This window comes from Genypterus blacodes, unplaced genomic scaffold (genome assembly GCF_046128005.1).
Source record: "Genypterus blacodes isolate CSIRO-AG114 ecotype Tasmania unplaced genomic scaffold, CSIRO-AGI_Gbla_v1 ptg000015l_1, whole genome shotgun sequence".
Classification (NCBI taxonomy): domain Eukaryota; kingdom Metazoa; phylum Chordata; class Actinopteri; order Ophidiiformes; family Ophidiidae; genus Genypterus; species Genypterus blacodes.
The window spans coordinates 1,140,570-1,158,128 of record NW_027466829.1 but is presented as its reverse complement, the minus strand read 5'-3'; the positions used below and the strand labels follow the sequence as shown (position 1 = coordinate 1,158,128).

General features: G+C 43.8%; 1 protein-coding gene across 2 annotated transcripts; it reads left to right on the top strand.

Moving 5' to 3' along the window:
* The first annotated feature begins 570 nt into the window (after positions 1-570).
* On the top strand, positions 571-16,941 carry ush1c (Usher syndrome 1C). Of its 2 annotated transcripts, XM_076171243.1 has the most exons (23): positions 571-693; positions 2,848-2,915; positions 3,972-4,115; positions 4,267-4,405; positions 4,941-5,049; positions 5,133-5,157; positions 5,299-5,356; positions 5,442-5,630; positions 5,732-5,791; positions 5,917-5,973; positions 6,851-6,993; positions 7,576-7,641; positions 7,743-7,900; positions 8,452-8,501; positions 8,719-8,883; positions 8,983-9,099; positions 11,845-11,910; positions 13,062-13,103; positions 13,259-13,312; positions 13,393-13,492; positions 14,246-14,355; positions 14,454-14,509; positions 15,974-16,941. In XM_076171243.1, exons 1-23 carry the CDS (start codon positions 658-660, stop codon positions 15,984-15,986), a joined length of 2,025 nt encoding a protein of 674 aa, XP_076027358.1. In that variant the 5' UTR covers positions 571-657; the 3' UTR covers positions 15,987-16,941. The 2 variants fall into 2 exon arrangements, with proteins under 2 accessions (XP_076027358.1, XP_076027350.1); XM_076171235.1 differs by lacking the exons at positions 8,452-8,501; positions 8,719-8,883; positions 8,983-9,099; positions 11,845-11,910 and adding an exon at positions 8,086-8,150.
* The last annotated feature ends 618 nt before the right edge of the window (positions 16,942-17,559 follow it).

The window sequence follows — 17,559 nt, the reverse complement described above, 5'->3', positions numbered from 1 at the left end:
AGGGGCCGCGCTGCTGAACAACATTACAGTGTTTTTATTGAGTGTCATGAAATATAAAGGAATTATATAAAAAATATAAAAGGAATTGAAATGCCAAATATTTTTAAAGTTCAGAATGATTCAATGCAGTTTTTGTGTGTGCAAATAATATAAGTACAACTATTTTGAATTGTATTTAAGTATTTAATGGACACACATTCTAACCTTATATAATTGGAAAAGCGTCTGATCTATTATGTTATTATTGTGTTTACATTATTAATGTCCAAGCGACATCTGGACACCGGATTTGACAGTTTCATCAAGTTTGCTAGTCATTTCAAGAAGTGAGGCGTTTTTTCATTCAAAATAAAAGCCTAAAATTGTCAGCGAGGGGAAAATAAGTACATAAAAACAATCAAATTAAGTAATATAACTTATATTAATTTATAAAGTTTCTACTCAATCTTCAAACCACTTTGATCTACTGGGTAGACCAATCATTGTAATGGTACAATCTTTAACACGGCTTTATTGTGAAACATATCACAAGAAGTTCCAGCTTTACTACTATTAACTTGACGTGCCAATGCCAGAGAGCCTACCTGACCCCGGTCCACGGGATCGACACGGAGGAGTTCACGTCTGTCGGTTGACTTCTGTCTGTACTCTGTAGCTATGGAGCGGAAGGTTGCTCGGGAATTTAGGCACAAGGTCAGATAACTAATATTTTATTTTCGTCCGTCACCGAATTGCTCTGTGTTTCATCGTCTACTTGGGTGTCAATGTGTGTCATTTCGCGGCTCAGGTGTGTGTGTGTGTGTGTGTGTGTGTGTGTGTGTAGGGGGGGGGTTACGCAGGTACAGGCCTGCTACAGCCCCTTTAAAATTAAAATAAAATACAAAATCATCCGTGTATTGTTAAAGTCACATAACTGAACGTTCTAGGCTTTGCTGTGATTAATAATTTTGAAGAATTAATATTAACGGGGCCATATAAATGTTCTTTGAGGACTGTGTATCATGACATCATATAGTTAGGTGTTTGTTATTAGTCTTGGATTAATATACACGTAGAGGGAATCGATCTTTCTGGAACAATCGTGCTATTATGTTATTATTCATTGTATCAATGTCAATAGTAATTTTATTAACATATTCATGGATGCTCCTGTAAAAGACAGAAAAACTTTGTTGCTTAGAAATTATGCCAAGTTTAATGTGCCTTACGTTCCACTTTCACAGGACTTACTAAAAAACTCTGCTTATTTATTTTTGTTCTATTTGTAAATAAACTGTTGGCTCTCTTGAGTATGTAGGATTGTAGTTGTACTGTGTTTATGTAACATATTTGTTTCATATGGGCTTTAGTATTACAGGTCCCATTGTTGTACAGTTAGAAGCCAGGTTGCACCCATATTTGTTTACTTGGATTCATATGTACATATATATATATATTTATTGATTGCAGCTCACAAATTGAGATTTAGTTTATCCCATTAGTGTTATGAGACTCTTCGAAATGAGCTACATGTTGTTGGATAAAGCCTTTACACAACTGCCTATGTGGTCCACTGGTGAGTAAATGTTTTAGTCAATGACACATAAAAATGTTCAGAAAGTAAACATCATTTGTTGGGTCAGCTGGGCTCCTGGTCTTCCTGTTTGCACTTTACAGCATTAAGATGGGAACATGATACGTTCAGGGCGTTTTCAGCCTCAGGACATGTACAGATCATCACACAGCCATCTGTGCTGTTACACACAGTAGAGAATCGTCCCATATGGCAATTACAGGCTCTTCATAAAGGGCAGATTACCATTAGATAATTGAGACAGTGTCAGATATGAGCAGCTGAGTGGAATGGATGGGACAAGTTATGGGAGCAATTAGAGGCCGAGGGGACGACACGGCACAAATGGGCTTTGTTTCCTGTGGGCGCATTTGAAGAGTCTCTGTGTGTCTCAGTGTGGTTGTTTGGTTGATAGTTTGTGAGTGAACTTTACTGTCCTTATTTCTGTTGAAGCTGAAGAATGGTATTGTTATTTTAAAATTGGAAATGTATGGACTAGATGCTGCATATGCGGAAGTTTCTGGGCTGTTTCAGCTGCTATGAGAGCTGACTGATCGGGGATCTTAACTATTTTATGGTGCCAAAGTCTGTTTGTAGCTTAGACTGCAGGTGTGGCCTTGGTTTCCTCCCTGCTCAGTGCCAGAAACATTTACAACTCTCATAAACACCGTGTCACGCTCACGTACACAGCAACCTCCCAGCAGGGCCTTTAGACCTACATTAATCAGGCCTATGTGTGTAATGAGGTGTAGTTGGTCTGTCTGTGCTTTCATCTTTAAGTGAAACCACACATTTGGCGATTAAGTGCCTAAATGTGCATGCGTCCGTGGGTCATGACTGCACACGGCTCAAGACAATAGATGCGTGTGTGTGAATGTTTGGCGTGAAGGTTCACCTCTGCTTCCCTCTGAGATGTAAGGTGATCCCTGCGGTTTGAGGGGTGGGGAAGGGCGGCTCATAACACCTGCTCCAGGCTGAGCTGCCTCATCATCCTCAAGTCTACTTCCAACCAGACTCTGATTATAAAGACACAGTTAGGTCTGTTTAGTTTCAGCCACGGATGGAATGTGTTACATCACGGACTGGCCCAAACGTTTCCTCAAAACTATTCTGCAGCATCTTAGCCATCATCAGGTTTGTATGATTCCCTAAACGCACAGATGGGTAAACATCCTGTGGCTTTGACAGGATGGCAGGAGAGAGGTACAGTGTGTGTCAGTGGGGATAAGAGAGAGCGAGAAAGAGAGAGAGAGAGAGAGAGATAGACAGCTTTTGACACAGATGTTTTCTTACAGGTGGAGCTGCTGATTGACAATGAAGCAGAGAAGGATTACCTGTATGATGTCCTCCGCATGTATCACCAGTGAGTACCATGCGTTTATGCGTTTATGTGTTTGTGTGTGTGTGTTTGTGTGTGTGTCTACACAGATGAGAAGCAAGTTGTTGAACTGTCTGAGCTGTCATCACTTAATCATTTAGACTGTAAAATGTGAAATAATACAGACAAATCTCCATCACCAGTTACCAGAGCTCAATGTGACTTCTACAAGTGCTTATTTCAACCTTTAATTGTGTAATTCGATTATTTAGGATTAATTCATTGCCTTACTTATTAAATCTACTTCATCTCCATTTGAAGCTGCAGAAATTCTAAACTGTTCTCACTTTCTAAAGCTCTAAATCTTGACGCATCAATTCTGTTGCACAGAGTAAAAGCTGTGCACTTCACGCTTTATTGGAGCTTCTGATAACATCCAGGGTTTAAAGGGAGGGGACGAGGGGGCCGGGGGGGGCGGTGGGTCTAGGTTTCCATTAATCTTTGTAGGCGGTCAGAGCTCTGTGGTCTCATTGGTTAAGCCCGTGATCAGTTTTCACTGTGCTCCGCCAAGCCTGACCAGTTATTCACAAAAGCCCTTTTTATGTTCAGCCTCCAAATGGCACCGAAACGGCTCCCTTTAATAATTCAAGGCGCAGGCCTGGTGGACAGATTTTATGTAGTAGCTGTACATTGCTGCCTGTGCTCGTTGCCTTTGTCTTCCTTTGAATTGTAAATGAGGATTGGATTCTGTTTTCCATCTCCACTGAGATAATAACGTCTTGTTCTATATTGCTCTCTCTCTCTCTTGTTCTATATGTCCTCTAATATTGTCTGATTGTGATATTAAAATTACGATATATAGTAGACAAATCTGCTCTTTGTTCTAAAATCTGATGTAGTAGTTATATAAAACAAGTGTTACATTCTTATCAGGGTGGAAACGCCTTAGAAACTGCCTGTAAACAATAAACAGTATTGTATTTTATTGTATTAGTATAACTTAACCCCACACTTACACATGTTGGTGTTAATTTCTATCCACCTCAATGGTAGGAATGATTGTTTTAAGCGTGTAAATGTAACGTCTCCCCTCTCTCCCAGGGCTATGGAGCTGCCTGTGCTGGTGGGTGACCTGAAGCTGGTGATCAATGAGCCAAAGCGTTTGCCACTGTTCGATGCTATCCGACCCCTCATCCCACTCAAACACCAGGTGGAGTACGATAACCTCACCCCCAAAAGATCACGGTGAGTCCTGACCTGGTCCTGCATGTAATGAAACCACGCTATAAAGAAAACACAACATATCATTTATTCTACACAAATCATCCTCATTTTCACAGCTTCATTCAGTTTATGCAAATTGTTTTTGATATTCCCGTCTCTCCGGGACGTGCAGGAAGCTGAAAGAAGTGCGCCTGGATCGGACTCATCCTGATGGACTCGGCCTGAGTGTGCGAGGAGGGTTGGAGTTTGGTTGTGGTCTCTTCATATCACAGATTGTCAAAGATGGTCAGGCTGGGAATGTGGGCCTTCAGGTATTCGGTTACATTGATATTTTGTCATTTATTTTTGCCGATAACACAAGGTGTCCACTAGATGGCGTTAAAGCACCAATCTTACGTAAAATGTGGAGACCAACTTTAATGAATTGGCCCTGTCACACACAAAATAACTACTGTCCTGAATATTGTGATCAGTAACACTTGATAATAAAATGTGAAGTATTGTACATTACTATAGACAAAAACATACATATTGGTGTGTCTGCACATGTCTGCATGATATAATGAAAATAGATTTATGTAGTATTCGTAAAATGAATCTTTGTGACATCAGAATACAATTTGATCAGTTGGATTTTGAATATATAACATTCTTTAATAACCCAACACTGCTCACAATGGCCGGCCTTATTTGACTGTTTGATTCATGGTGACTGTCAATTGGTGTCGGTTATTCAGCTGACAGGGATGCAATTTATGGGTGTAACAATAACTGCATCTGCCATCAGAATGGATAAGGTGGAAGTGAGTGTGTCAGCCGCAGTCCCTGTCCTCTTTTCATTTATAGGTTGGTGATGAGATTGTGCGTATCAATGGATACTCCATCTCCTCCTGTATCCACGAGGAGGTCGTCAGTCTCATCAAGACCAAGAAGACTGTGTCACTCAAAGTCAGGCGTAAGTCATCCATCACACCAGAATACGTTATTATGATTACATCTCTGAAATCACTCATGTAATTCTATCTTTTCTGACTGCAGATGTGGGGATGATCCCAGTGAAAAGGTGAGATCCTTTATCTGTGCCTGTACTGTAGCTTTCTTCACTGTGTATATTGCAGCTGTGTAGGTAATTGCTGCGCTGCTTGACATCAAATGTGGAGCGATGACATTACAGCACTCCAATTCTCTTTTCTCATTTCTGCAGCTCATCAGAAGAACCCCTGAAGTGGCAGTTTGTGGACCAGTTTGTGTCTGAGTCAGGGGTGAGGCTATTTCTGAGTGTTAAGTGCAGAGTTTTTGTTTGTGTTCTTCTTTGTGGACTTTGTGTCTATATTTCTACTCCCCCAGGAGAAGAAAAGTAGCGTGGCAGGACTGGCATCCATCGGAGGCAAAGAGATCAAGGAAAAGAAGGTTTTCCTCAGCCTGGTGGGCACCAAGGGGATGGGCATCAGCATCTCCAGCGGTCCGACCCAGAAACCTGGTATCTACATCAGCAACGTCAAGCCAGGCTCACCCTCTGCAGAAGTGGGACTTGAGGTGATTGCTCAAAAGAAGTGGACTACCTCCATGAAGTTATACCACTCATATTCCTGCCCACTGTGAGCTGTGTGTGAGCTGTGTGTGTGTCATATCCCCAGGTTGGAGACCAGATTGTGGAGGTGAACGGTGTGGATTTCACCAACGCGGACCACACAGAGGTGATTTCTTGTTGGATTCCAAACTTGAATGAATGAATTTATCCTTATTTTATTGATTTATGTATTGTATGTCTTATTGTGTTATGAATAATTGCATTAAATGGCATTTTCTGTTCTGTTCCCAGGCTGTGAAAGCCCTGAAGAGCAGCAGGAGTTTGACTATTACTGTTCTGACGGGCGCTGTAAGTACACATCAGTGATCAGTCCTCCTCTGTATTATCCAGCTCCCCTCATGTACGTGATTGGGTTCGACAAAATACACCGTGCTGCCACGGCTCTACAGTCCTCCAATTAAGACTCACTGTCTCCCACTAATGTCATTAAATAGGTTATTGATTAGACCATGATCACTTCAGGTCCTAACAACTTTTAGATGTGGGTAGAGTCTAGGAATAGGACACACACACACACACACACACACACACACACACACACACACACACACACACACACACACACACACACACCGGAGTTGCTGAGTGCTGACAAACAGACGGATGGACATATTGGCGAAAAGACAAACTCCTTGGTGGAAGTAATAAAGAACGAGTTGTGGTGATAAGTTTGACTTTGGAGGCCCCTTATGAGGAAATTGGATTTGAGAGGAATGAAGATGGGTTGAGGGATCATCTGTCACTGCCATGGGAACACAAACATTTGTGTTAATTCACAAGCATTCCTCCTCAGCTCAGACTAATGTGCAGTTCTGCTCTAGCACACCACATTACACACACACTGTGCCTCAGTCTCTCTGTCTGAAGCAGCAGCATTTATCATGATGCCAAGTCGTTTGCCTCAGTCCTCAGTGAGTAAGAGTGTGTATGTGAGATAAGCAGTTCTGTCTCCCCTGGTGCCTGTATAATGAATAGGTCTTTATGTGTGTTTATATTTACATTCAGGTCTGTCGTCCTATTGTCACACACAGGATATCCACTAGTATGACTCATTGAAAGTGTGTGTTCCACAATAAACACAATGACTATTTCACATGACAAATTGATCAAGGAGAGTATTTCAATGCTATAGTCACTGGTTCCCTTGCTGTGTGTGCTCCCTCAGGGCAGTGACCTGTTCATGACAGACGAGGAGCGTCTGGCAGTGCAGGCTCGCAGGGAGTTAGACCGGCAGGAGCTGATGCACCAGAAGAAGGTGGCACTGGAGACCAACAAGATCCTCAAAGAACAGCAGGAGAAGGAGAGGCAGTGAGTAAACGGCAGAAACTATGATACCACCTCTCACCCCTGAAAGTCTCTGTTGTGTCAGGATTTAGTCAAATGGGAAGCAGCCTGCAAGATGAAGCTGCTGTGTGTGTGTGTGTGTGTGTGTGTGTGTGTGTGTGTGTGTGTGTGTGTGTGTGTGTGTGTGTGTGTGTGTGTGTGTGTGTGTGTGTGTGTGTGTGTGTGTGTGTGTGTGTGTGTGTGTGTGTGTGTGTGTGTGTGTTAATGTGCATATTTAAACAGAGGACCCTTTAGTGTATTGCTATTTAGATTGATGTTATGTTTCACATTTTTCATGCTTGTTTGGTAATTCACAGTGCATGCTTAGCTTTACTCCTCATGCTAAAGCCTGCATTGTCTGGGGAGGAGGGGATGAATAATGGCACAGCGTATCCTGGGCTGCAGAGTCAGAGTCAACAGGGATGCATAAATTGTATAATAATGTAATAGAATCATAAATATGTCACAGCATGCGTGCATTAGATTGAAGTCATTCATTTGTATAGACAGCAGTTGTATGAATGATTTGTATGCTGAGGCCTGTGTCTTTGTTCATGCTTCTAACAGGAGAAAGACTGAGATCTCACAGAAGGCTGCTGAGGAAGAGGAGCGCTATAGGATTGAGATGGAGAAGTAGACGACGATTTCCTTGGCTTCATTATTCATAAAGCACCGATTTCACATATTTTCAATACGCTTCTTCTATCCCTCACTTGCTTTGTTGCCTTCTGTAGGATTGAAGCTGCAGAGAGGAAGCACAACAGGGAGTGGGAGGAAGACTGGGGAAGCAAAGAGAGACCCAAGAGCCCAAAGAGCCCCCATAAAACACAGAGCCGCTCTCCTGTCCCGCCTGACATGAAAGCCACTCCAACCTCAAAATCCAAAAGCTCTCGTAAGGACGCCTCCATGCTAGAACATGTAGCTCCTGTGTTTACTGTGAAAGGGGTGCATGGTGTTGCTTCTAAACCCCCACAGTGTTCTAGAAGAGACTCTCATTTCCTCTGATCCTCTGCACGCTCTTTCTTTCTTTCCTTCTTCCCTTCCTGTGTGCTGTGCTGTGCTCCCTTCTCCTCTTAGCTGACGAAAGCAGCTCCTTCGCTCAGGAAGACGAGGAGGAAGAGCAGGAAGAGCAGGGCGGACACGTGAGTCCACAGTCTCACCGTGCAACCAGTGAACATGAGGATTTGTCCTAGATTGCCTTTGACAACCAAAATGAAACGGGTGGACGCTGTAGCGATGATACAGAGAGACAGAATCCTGCTGTTGGCCTCACTTAGATTGTCTTTTGCATATTTTAGTTTGGTATTTCTCATCCAATCTCCTTGCCTCTGAGTGCTGTGGCTTCCTAGTGTGACACTTTTTGGATTATTGAGTTTGAATTTGGGTTTAATTTACTTGTTTCCTCTACTTTTGAGAGTGACCTGTGTCCATCTTCATCCGTAGCATTTGGCTGGTTTTATCGTTATGAGGGGAAACTTCCATCACTCCGCAAGGTACTGACAGCTGTGTGGTTACAGTGTGGTGTGTGTGTGACTACAAAGAAGAGGTAAAGGCTACCAGAGAGAGGGAGGCCTCCTCTGTTTCTGTGGTTCCTTTGCACTTCCCGGAATTAATGTATAGGTTGCTGAGGTCTTATACAGTTTGGTTTGCAGTGGCAGAGTTGTCTGTGCCGTATTTCCCACCTTGATTTAATGCAAACTGACTCCTCAGAAGGGAGAGAAGAAAAAGAAAAAGAAGAAGGTCTCCAACACGGACACACTCCAGGAGCTGAGGAAAAACAAGAAGGAGATGGAATTTGAGCTGAAACTTGCCAAGGAGAAAGAAGAGATGTACGAAAAAGAGAAGCAACTGAAAATCAACAGGCTGGTTCAGGAGGTACGGAAAGGAGGTGATGTGAGTGAGTGAGTGAGTGCGTGTGTGAGGGACTGATGTGTGTGTGTGTGTGACCCTGCATGGCTCTCCCTTCTGTGCCAGGTTTCAGAGACGGAGAGGGAGGACTTAGAGGAGTCGGAGAAGGTGCAACACTGGGTGGAGCGCCTTTGTCAGACTCGGCTGGAGCAGATCTCCTGTGTGGAGAACGACTCCCCAGAGGTACACAGAGACAAACACACACACGTTTAGCTGTGTTATTAGTTGGAATGTCTTGTTTTGCAATTTGTTTTTATTGAAGCAGATATTGTACACAACATTGTGCATACAGGTGTAGGGTATTTTGGAGATCATTTTTTATATAGAAAGAGGAGAGAGAGAGATAGAGAGAAGAGAGGAAGGTTGTGTTATCCCTACTATTGTTCTTTATACACAGACCCTGAGGTAGAGTACGAGTGGACTGGAGTTGCAATGATGTCATAGGGTACATACAGAACTTACATGATGATGTCAAACAGCAATGTAGGCAAGTACAAACCGCATCATAGGTTGTGATAGAGAGAGAGAGAGAGAGAGAGAGAGAGAGAGAGAGAGAGAGAGATAGGGGAGAAACAAACAGGAAAGAAAAGGAGCAGAGAGTTGGAATGTCTAACAGTACAGCTACATGTTTGTTGTTTCAGAAGGGAAAGCGTCAGGAGTTTGACTTCAACCTGTTCTTTTGTTTCGTTGTGACTTGAAGCTCTCCCCGCCGCGCTCTCCTGCCTCCGACCCAAAGGTGAAGCGTTTCCCCGGCGGTCTCCATCTGGCCACCACCGACCTGGATGACATCAACCTGGACGATGTGGATCAGAGTCTGAGGGGCCCTCTGAAGAGACTGGCCCCCACCCAGCCCACCACCAGCCAGCCGCCCCCTCCGCTGCCTCTCCCTCCATCCTCAGCCAAGCTGAACCCCACCATCCCCAACTACTCCCCTCCGTCACCCCGGCCGTCCGCACAGCGCCGGGCCCCCTCTCCGCCCGGCACCAGGAGGCCCCCCTCCGCTCCGTCTACTCTGACCAACAAGGGGCGCCGGCCTCACCCGCAACCTCTTCAACCTCAACCTCCCCCTTCCTTCCACTATCCACCTCCTTCTCAGTCCACCAGGCCGCCTTCGTCCCCTCAGCCCGCTCCCAGACCTCCTCCTCCTCCACCGCCGCCCCCTCCTCCTCCTCCACCACCACCGCCTCCTCCTCCGCCCCCGCCCCCACAGCAGCATGACGAGAGAGCAGGCACATTCAGTGGGTACCGCCAGCAGCAGCATCAGCATCATCAGCATCTGCTTCACCAGCTTCACCAGCATCACTACCAACACCCTCCCAGTCCTCCAGAGCACAGGAGCGAGTGGGAGACGGGAGGCTATCTCCCCAGAGGAGGCCTTTACTCCTCTAACGCCAGTGAAATGTCCTACCCCTCTAGTCCCAAGGTTGGAGTCCATCATGTGACAGAAATCATGAGCTTGAGGAGTGGTTTGGTTTCTGCATGCTTGCTTTCCTTCTTGTCCTCATTGCTTCACTTTAAGAGAGAGGGAAGCGATCATGAGGACAAACTGAGCCGACGCAGCTCCAATTCTGCAGGCCCTTTTTTTTATCAATGCAGCAAATCAGTACTGGTTTGGCATTAGTGCATGGATTTATGTGCATGTTCTGATGGAATGGGATGGAGTGTTCAATAATTCATGAAGCAGGAGTGATGCATGGTGTCAGTGTGACTTAATATGCTGCTCATTGATTTCCAATTTTCTTCCACCAGAGGGAAATGCACTCAGCGGCGTACACAGTTCTGTTGTCGTTTGGTTTTAGCTGAGTGGTTTGTTATATTTAGTGCGATGTTGCATGGCGTGTGTGTGTTGTGTGTGCGGTGGGATAAGATGCGGCTGAATTTGTGTCACATGCTGCTGAAAACATATTCCATCCCCCGCAGAGGCGCTGGATTCAAATAGCGTGTTTGTGCGTGCTGTGACTTTGTGAGAGAGTGTGAGTTTGGAGTCTGGATTCACACTCCTGCTCCGTTCTGTGTGTGCCTGTGGGCTGGAAGGTTCATTTTTGTTTCACTGTTGTTCAAGGTAATGAGAAATACCTCCCATGCCAGTCGCATATCTGCTTCAAGCGTTCCCTTGGTGAGTCTCTCTGAAGTGAGAGTGTTTCCTTTACTTCCTTTATTTATAAAGAGTCAAGTGCGACCTCTTATGTTACTCACACAAGTTGCTCCTCCACCTTTCCCTCGCTGTGTTTCTGGGATGACTTGTTGGTTGTTGACTTGTCTTTAACCTGGTGCATCATGGGAGCGTTGCCTGTCCCCTTAATAGCAACTAGCTCCTAGTCCTCCCAACCAGAGGCGCCAGATGGTTCCTGTCATGTCTTCGCCCGTCAGGCTGCCTCAGTCACAGACCAATCGACCCGACCCACACAGACCTGCGCTCCGCTCTGACGGCATGGTATGAAGCTCCTCCCCTTTGTCTCATCAGTCCCAGTATGCAATCAGCTGGCAGGACTGATTAATATCTGCCTCTTTAACAAACCCCAGTGAGTCAGGGAAAGGGAAGGAAACACTGCAGGGCTGTGATGGATGATCCTCCCGACTCTCCCCGCTGTTCTGTAGACGTTATTAGATCACACAGGGGAGCCGTTCCTCCTTCCTGTCCAAAACCGCCAAATGAAATCAGTCAGCTTATTTATTTTTCATACTGCATTTACTTTGGGGGGAAATCAGCTCAGCTCAGCTCACCTCCCCTTTTCCTCACGCTGATGAAGTCATACATGTTTACACCAGGGAGCAATCAGCACAAACATTAAAGCGGTTGAAGGTGAAATGCCTTGCTAAAAGGCACTTCAATCATAACTGTCAGGTGTGTAGGAAATGAGTGACATGTGTGCTGTCTCTGGGTTTCTGTCCACTAAAGCCTCTCACATCCCCGCTCCTGTGTTTCAGCCCCCTGAGATGCTGAAACGGATGGTGCCATTCAACACCTCCTTTAAGTCAAACCACAAGAGACAAGTAATTCATAGACATCAACACCTCTCCTACTTTGTGACCTCTGAGTGCTTTCTTCCTGTTCCGCTCTTTGCACTCCTCGTCCTCTCTTATCAGGTGGTGCTGATGCTGGGACTACATTTTCCTTCTGTCCTCTCCCCCCTGTTGGACGCATCAGTGCCTTTAGGTTCAGTTGTATAGTTTATGCATGAGCGCACTTTCATCGACAGCAGCGTGGACATGCAGGGGGAAATGCATGGTTGTGTTTTCCTCTCACATTGCCTCAGTGTGGAGGCCGAGGGCAGGAAGGTGGTAGAGTGTGTATGACATGTATCTGAGCAGGTTCTGTGCCCCTTTCATGTTCCTGCTACTCATTACATTACATTACATTACGATCATTTGGCAGACGCTTTTATCCAAAGCGACTTACATTACATTATATTACCACCCTTCGCAGAGGGGGGAGCAATTGAGGGTTCGGTGCCTTGCTCAGGGGCACCTCGGCAGGGACTCGAACCGGCAACCCTCCGGTTCTTAAGCGGAAGCTCTACCCACTCGACTACTGCCTCCCCGCCTCAAACTCATTAAGTTCATTTGTTATTCTATAATGCCACAGTCGGTTAGAGCCCATAAATCCTCATTAGGTGCAACGCCGTTCCTCTTCTTCATCCATAACAAATACAATATGAGCTGACTTTCTTTGTCAAACAGGAAACCTTAGATTAATGTTTGTTTATTCTATGGAGAGAAGAAAGAGAGTCATTGTAGCCGGATGGATGGAATGTTCTAGGTTTCCTTCTGCTTCAAATGAGGTTATATAACTGTCATCTAAACAGGGATGTGGGGTGTGTCCCTGTGTGTGTGTTGGAGTGTGTTTCTTTCTATAAAACATAAGGTGTGATGCTTTAAAAGCTGATGGGGTTTTACAACGTGTGACTGATTGTCGTGGTTTCCATTACTGTTGGTTGTCAAAGGAAATCTAACAAACACTTCTTCTTGTCTGGTTACACACACACACACACACACACACACACACACACACACACACACACACACACACACACACACACACACACATCTCTCTGAAGCTGAGTCATGAGTGTGACAGTGTGTAATCAGCTACATTAGGTGTCTGTTTCTTTGTTTTGATGGCTGCATATTGGTTTCTGTTTCAGGGATTTCAGAAACATGTGGAGGACTTTGATCCCCACTCCATGGTATCGTATCACATCCAGAATATTATTATATATATTAAGTTTGAGAGTTAATTTTAGAACAACAATTATAACCTAAAAGCCTCCCAACAACAACTCAGAGTGTTGTTTCGCTCATTCTGTTCTTTTCTTCCTCCCTTTATCTCTTCTCTTAATAGTTCTCTGCAGACCAGATTGATGGGCGAGATGTGAGACTTCTGAAAATCAAAAAGGTAATAACCTTACCTCTGCATTTACTTCAGATAAGAGCAGTTTGGATTGATGATGGTGTGTTTTCTTTATTGTTTTGAAGGCTGGCCAGCTTGAGTTGGCTCTGGAGGGAGGTGCAGACTCTCCTCTGGGGAAGTTGGTAGTATCGGCTGTGTATGAAGGAGGCGCTGCAGATGTACACGGTTGGTTCATTCATACACTCTTTACTCTCCATTTGTCTGCATTAGAGCTCATCAGCACAGTGTCTCCTTTCATGCAAATCACATTCCCAGTCACCATGAATACACATATTAATACACACACTATCACTATGAAGTCTGTGAGCTTTGAGGATAGAAAGGTAAACAGAGTATATTAAGTGCATAATGAGTGATTGATGATGTGTGCTGCAGGAGTGGAGATAATATAATGAACCTCCTTCAGTGGCGGCACCCTGAACTCATATAGATTTTGATACCTTAATTAAAATTTTATTAAAGATTGATTAAAGAAAGCATTCCAAAGAACGCTGAGAGAGAGATGGCACCAATCACAACAGCCTGTGTAAGACTTCAACTACACACTGTTTACTTAGAATTGCTAACATAGACCTTATTGCTTCTACCTCATCAACCCAACACCTCTATTTACCATCTACATTATGCAGTGGCTCCTGTGAGGGCATCCTGACCTCACACACAGTATCAGGGCACCAGACACAGACTCTGTTTTATCCCCTAACGTTATGCTGGACTCTAACAAAATACTCAAATCCTGAAATGACTAATAGAAAGACTACTGTAGCGATTTCAAACTTTTTCATCACCATGGCTATAAATGGCTTCAGCAGCATCGACCATACTTCACCCAGTTTGTTCCACTCAGATTTTCACCTATTTCCAAATACAAAAAAAGAGTTTTAAGCTACAGTATGTGTCTAATGTGTGTGTTTGTAGGTGGGATTGTACCTGGAGATGAAGTTATGGCTGTGAATGGGAAGATTCTGGTTGATGCTACGTTGACCGAGGGACAAAACTCTCTGGCCCGAGCCTGGAACAGTGGAGGGGTAAGAAGACTTAGAGGAAAATGAAACAACATCTGTTTATCTTATGAGCCACACCATCACAGCATTTCTTATAATATATCTTATGTGTTCACCTACAGGACTGGATCGATATTGTGGTCGCAGTGTCGCCTCCAAAAGACTATGAAGATGAGGTGTAAGCATTCCAGTTCACTCATTATTAACTCATCACTTGTTCATATAATGTTTACTCTTAATACAATTTAATTAATGTCATTAGTTTGTAGTCAAATGAAACAGGTTACATAGTCATATATGATGTGTCTGTGACTGTGTGTGTGTATGTACGTGTGTGTGCATGTGTGTGTGTGTGTGTGTGTGTGTGTGTGTGTGTGTGTGTGTATGTCACCAGCCCTAAGTCAGCATCAGTCAGTCCCACTGTGAACAGAAAGGTGTTTGAAGGCAGTGCACCAGTGTACAGACACGGCTACCTACTTCAGCTCTAATTCTCTGTATCTTCATCCTGGTAATCGACTCAGCGCCTTCAACCCCCCCTCTTCCTCTCTTGCACGTCTGAGAGGGAACGTTTGCTGTGACATTTGTTTTTGTTTGGCCCCGTTTCTGCTTCCTTCCACTCAAACACATGTGACAGTCTCTCTGTCAATCAGAAGAAAGCAAACAAGAGGATTATGCCGTATATTTTCCTTTATTCTATTTATTTATTTCGCTTCAAAGCTTCACTCAACTTCACAAACAAAAGCTGTTTCCATTAGGACCAAGCGTGACGGTGAACATGTACCGCAGGGTCGTGTCATAGCTATTTTAAAGTGAAGACATTCAGAGACGGCCATATATCTGTCAAATCCTAACACAGCAAAGCCATTTAAAGCCCGTATGTGCCTGTTTGGCCTGAGTGGTATTAAGCGGCCTCATCAGGTCAGGGCCGCCCAGACTCCTGCCAGCCTTCAGCAGTTGCTCTGATTGATGTTGCTCTCAGGGACTGTTACATGTTCTGACATACAGAGACAATGTAAAGGACATTATGTGGTGCTGGGTCACAATGTAGCTTCACTTAGGATCTCAGGGTTTGATTGATCTGTAGAGAGATGAAGATGATAAATAACATTAGTGTTATTTGCTAAATTAGTCGTTATGTTAGAGCTCAAGAAGTGGATTATAGGTACAAGCTGGCCTGTCTGCACATTTTGTAAACCCTCTGGAGTCAAAATGATTGTTTGCAATTTTACTTTTCTAAAAACAACAAACAAGGTATTTCATGCAATTATGAAGAATGAATTCAAAACACGGATCAGTGAAATATAATTGTGTGAAATCACATTGTTGCCTCTTCTGTCTCACCTCTTTGTTGTTTCACTGTCATTTCTAAGTAACAGGCAGAAAGAATATTTAAGTGTTTAGAGATGGAGTTCATTTGGTGCAGTTTTTGTTATGAGAGGTGATTTGACTTCAGAGGGTTAACCTGAAGCCCTGATCATCAGATTCACTGCACCTGCATGTGTGTTGGCCTGTAGTGTTTCATGTGAAGTGACGAGGCACCTGATGTACAATAGATCAGTTACTGCAGGTGTTACTGTATTTACTGACATATCTGACTGAAGTCTGTCTTGCTGATTGAAGTTTCTCTCTTCTCCCCCTGCAGGACTTTCTTCTAAACGTGTCAACAGCCTGCCAAGCAACACAGATGGAGCTTTTTATTCTTCATTTCTTCAGGCTTTGTCCGTCCTCTGAAACTGCATTAAAGGATCCAGTGTCCTTTTCACTAAGGCCTTTGTCTGTACATTTACAACATGCAGACAATACATCATATCTCTGTTGCTTTGTGATGGATTCTTCATTCTATAGAGCTTTTTCTCTTCATGTTTCCTCTCATCTTCATCAAGCATTGCCTTGTTGATTTAAAGGTGGGAAAATCAATATCCTTTTGTCCCAACAACCCCGGGGTAAATAAAGAATAATGAAGAACAGCTCACACTTTCAGAAGTGAGCGTCTCTGGTGCGAGCCCATGATCATCTTACCGCCTTTACTTTTTCCTTTCTTTACTTTCCGTTATTCAATGATGCAGTCAGTCAGAAGTTGGAGGGAATAAAGGAAAATAAATCAAACTGTGGAATCAGCGCAAATCAGTATTTCATCAAAAAGATAAACATGTATTCTTGTTGTCCATTTGGCTGCACTGTGTTGTTTCTGTCAGACTGGTACAGAAGCTGCTTCTCATGAGATTTATGAAAGACTTAGAATGTAAACAAACACACAGAGACATGCAGCTCAGTTTAACTCCTATTCTATAAACAATCAATATTAACAAAGAATTATAAAAATCCTGTGCAGTCCAGTCAAATTAAGTCCAGTTTATTTGTGCAGCCCAATATCGTATACAAGCTCAGAAACGGCTTTACAGCTCCGACAGCTCACAGATCTCTAGGAAGAGGAAGGAAAAACTCTAAAAAAGGGAAGAAATCTTGAAAAAAGGAAATCCAAAGAGAGATTCCCTCTCCTGGAAAGGCCATGTGGGAAAACAAATGACTACAAAGAGACAGAAGAGAAACCAAAGCAATTATAACACAACGCTTAAGTCCACAGGGAGTGAGGGAGAGAGAGAGAAAGAATAACAACAACACCACGTAATTATTTTCTTATCATTTCTCTGCTTACATATATTTATATTCTAGAATAGAGCCTCTGTAACGTGACCCAGCCCCCTTCTCCTCCCCCCCAGAGGATCAATCAAATATTTCTGATTCTGATTCTGATGAATAAGCATCTAAACCTACTTTGTTCTCTTTCCACACGTTCTCAATCGATTTTCTATAAACCTGATGAGCCATTATTTTGTATTGATCAGTGTCCACAGGGGGCAGCAGAGCTCCTACTGTACAGCTACATACAGTGTGAGTGTGTTCACACTGAATAAGGGAAATAAAAATGCCAGTACAGCCACAAATTCTCCTCGTTTCATGACTTCATTGTTTGTTTACAATCCATTTCATATGACGTATTTATCTAAAACGAGAAGAGGAAGAGAAGAAGAAGAAGAATAGAAACAGTCAGTCATGTGTCGTTTGGCCCATTGAGCCGTTACATAACAGCTCTGTGGCTCATCCTCTCTCTCATATGACGGAACGGCCTACGTGACTGTGTGACTTTGAACGCAGCAGCGGCGTTTTGGTGCGTTTATGGTCGAGTCCCCCTCCTCCCCCTCTTCTGCTCCCGGAACCTGTAACCGG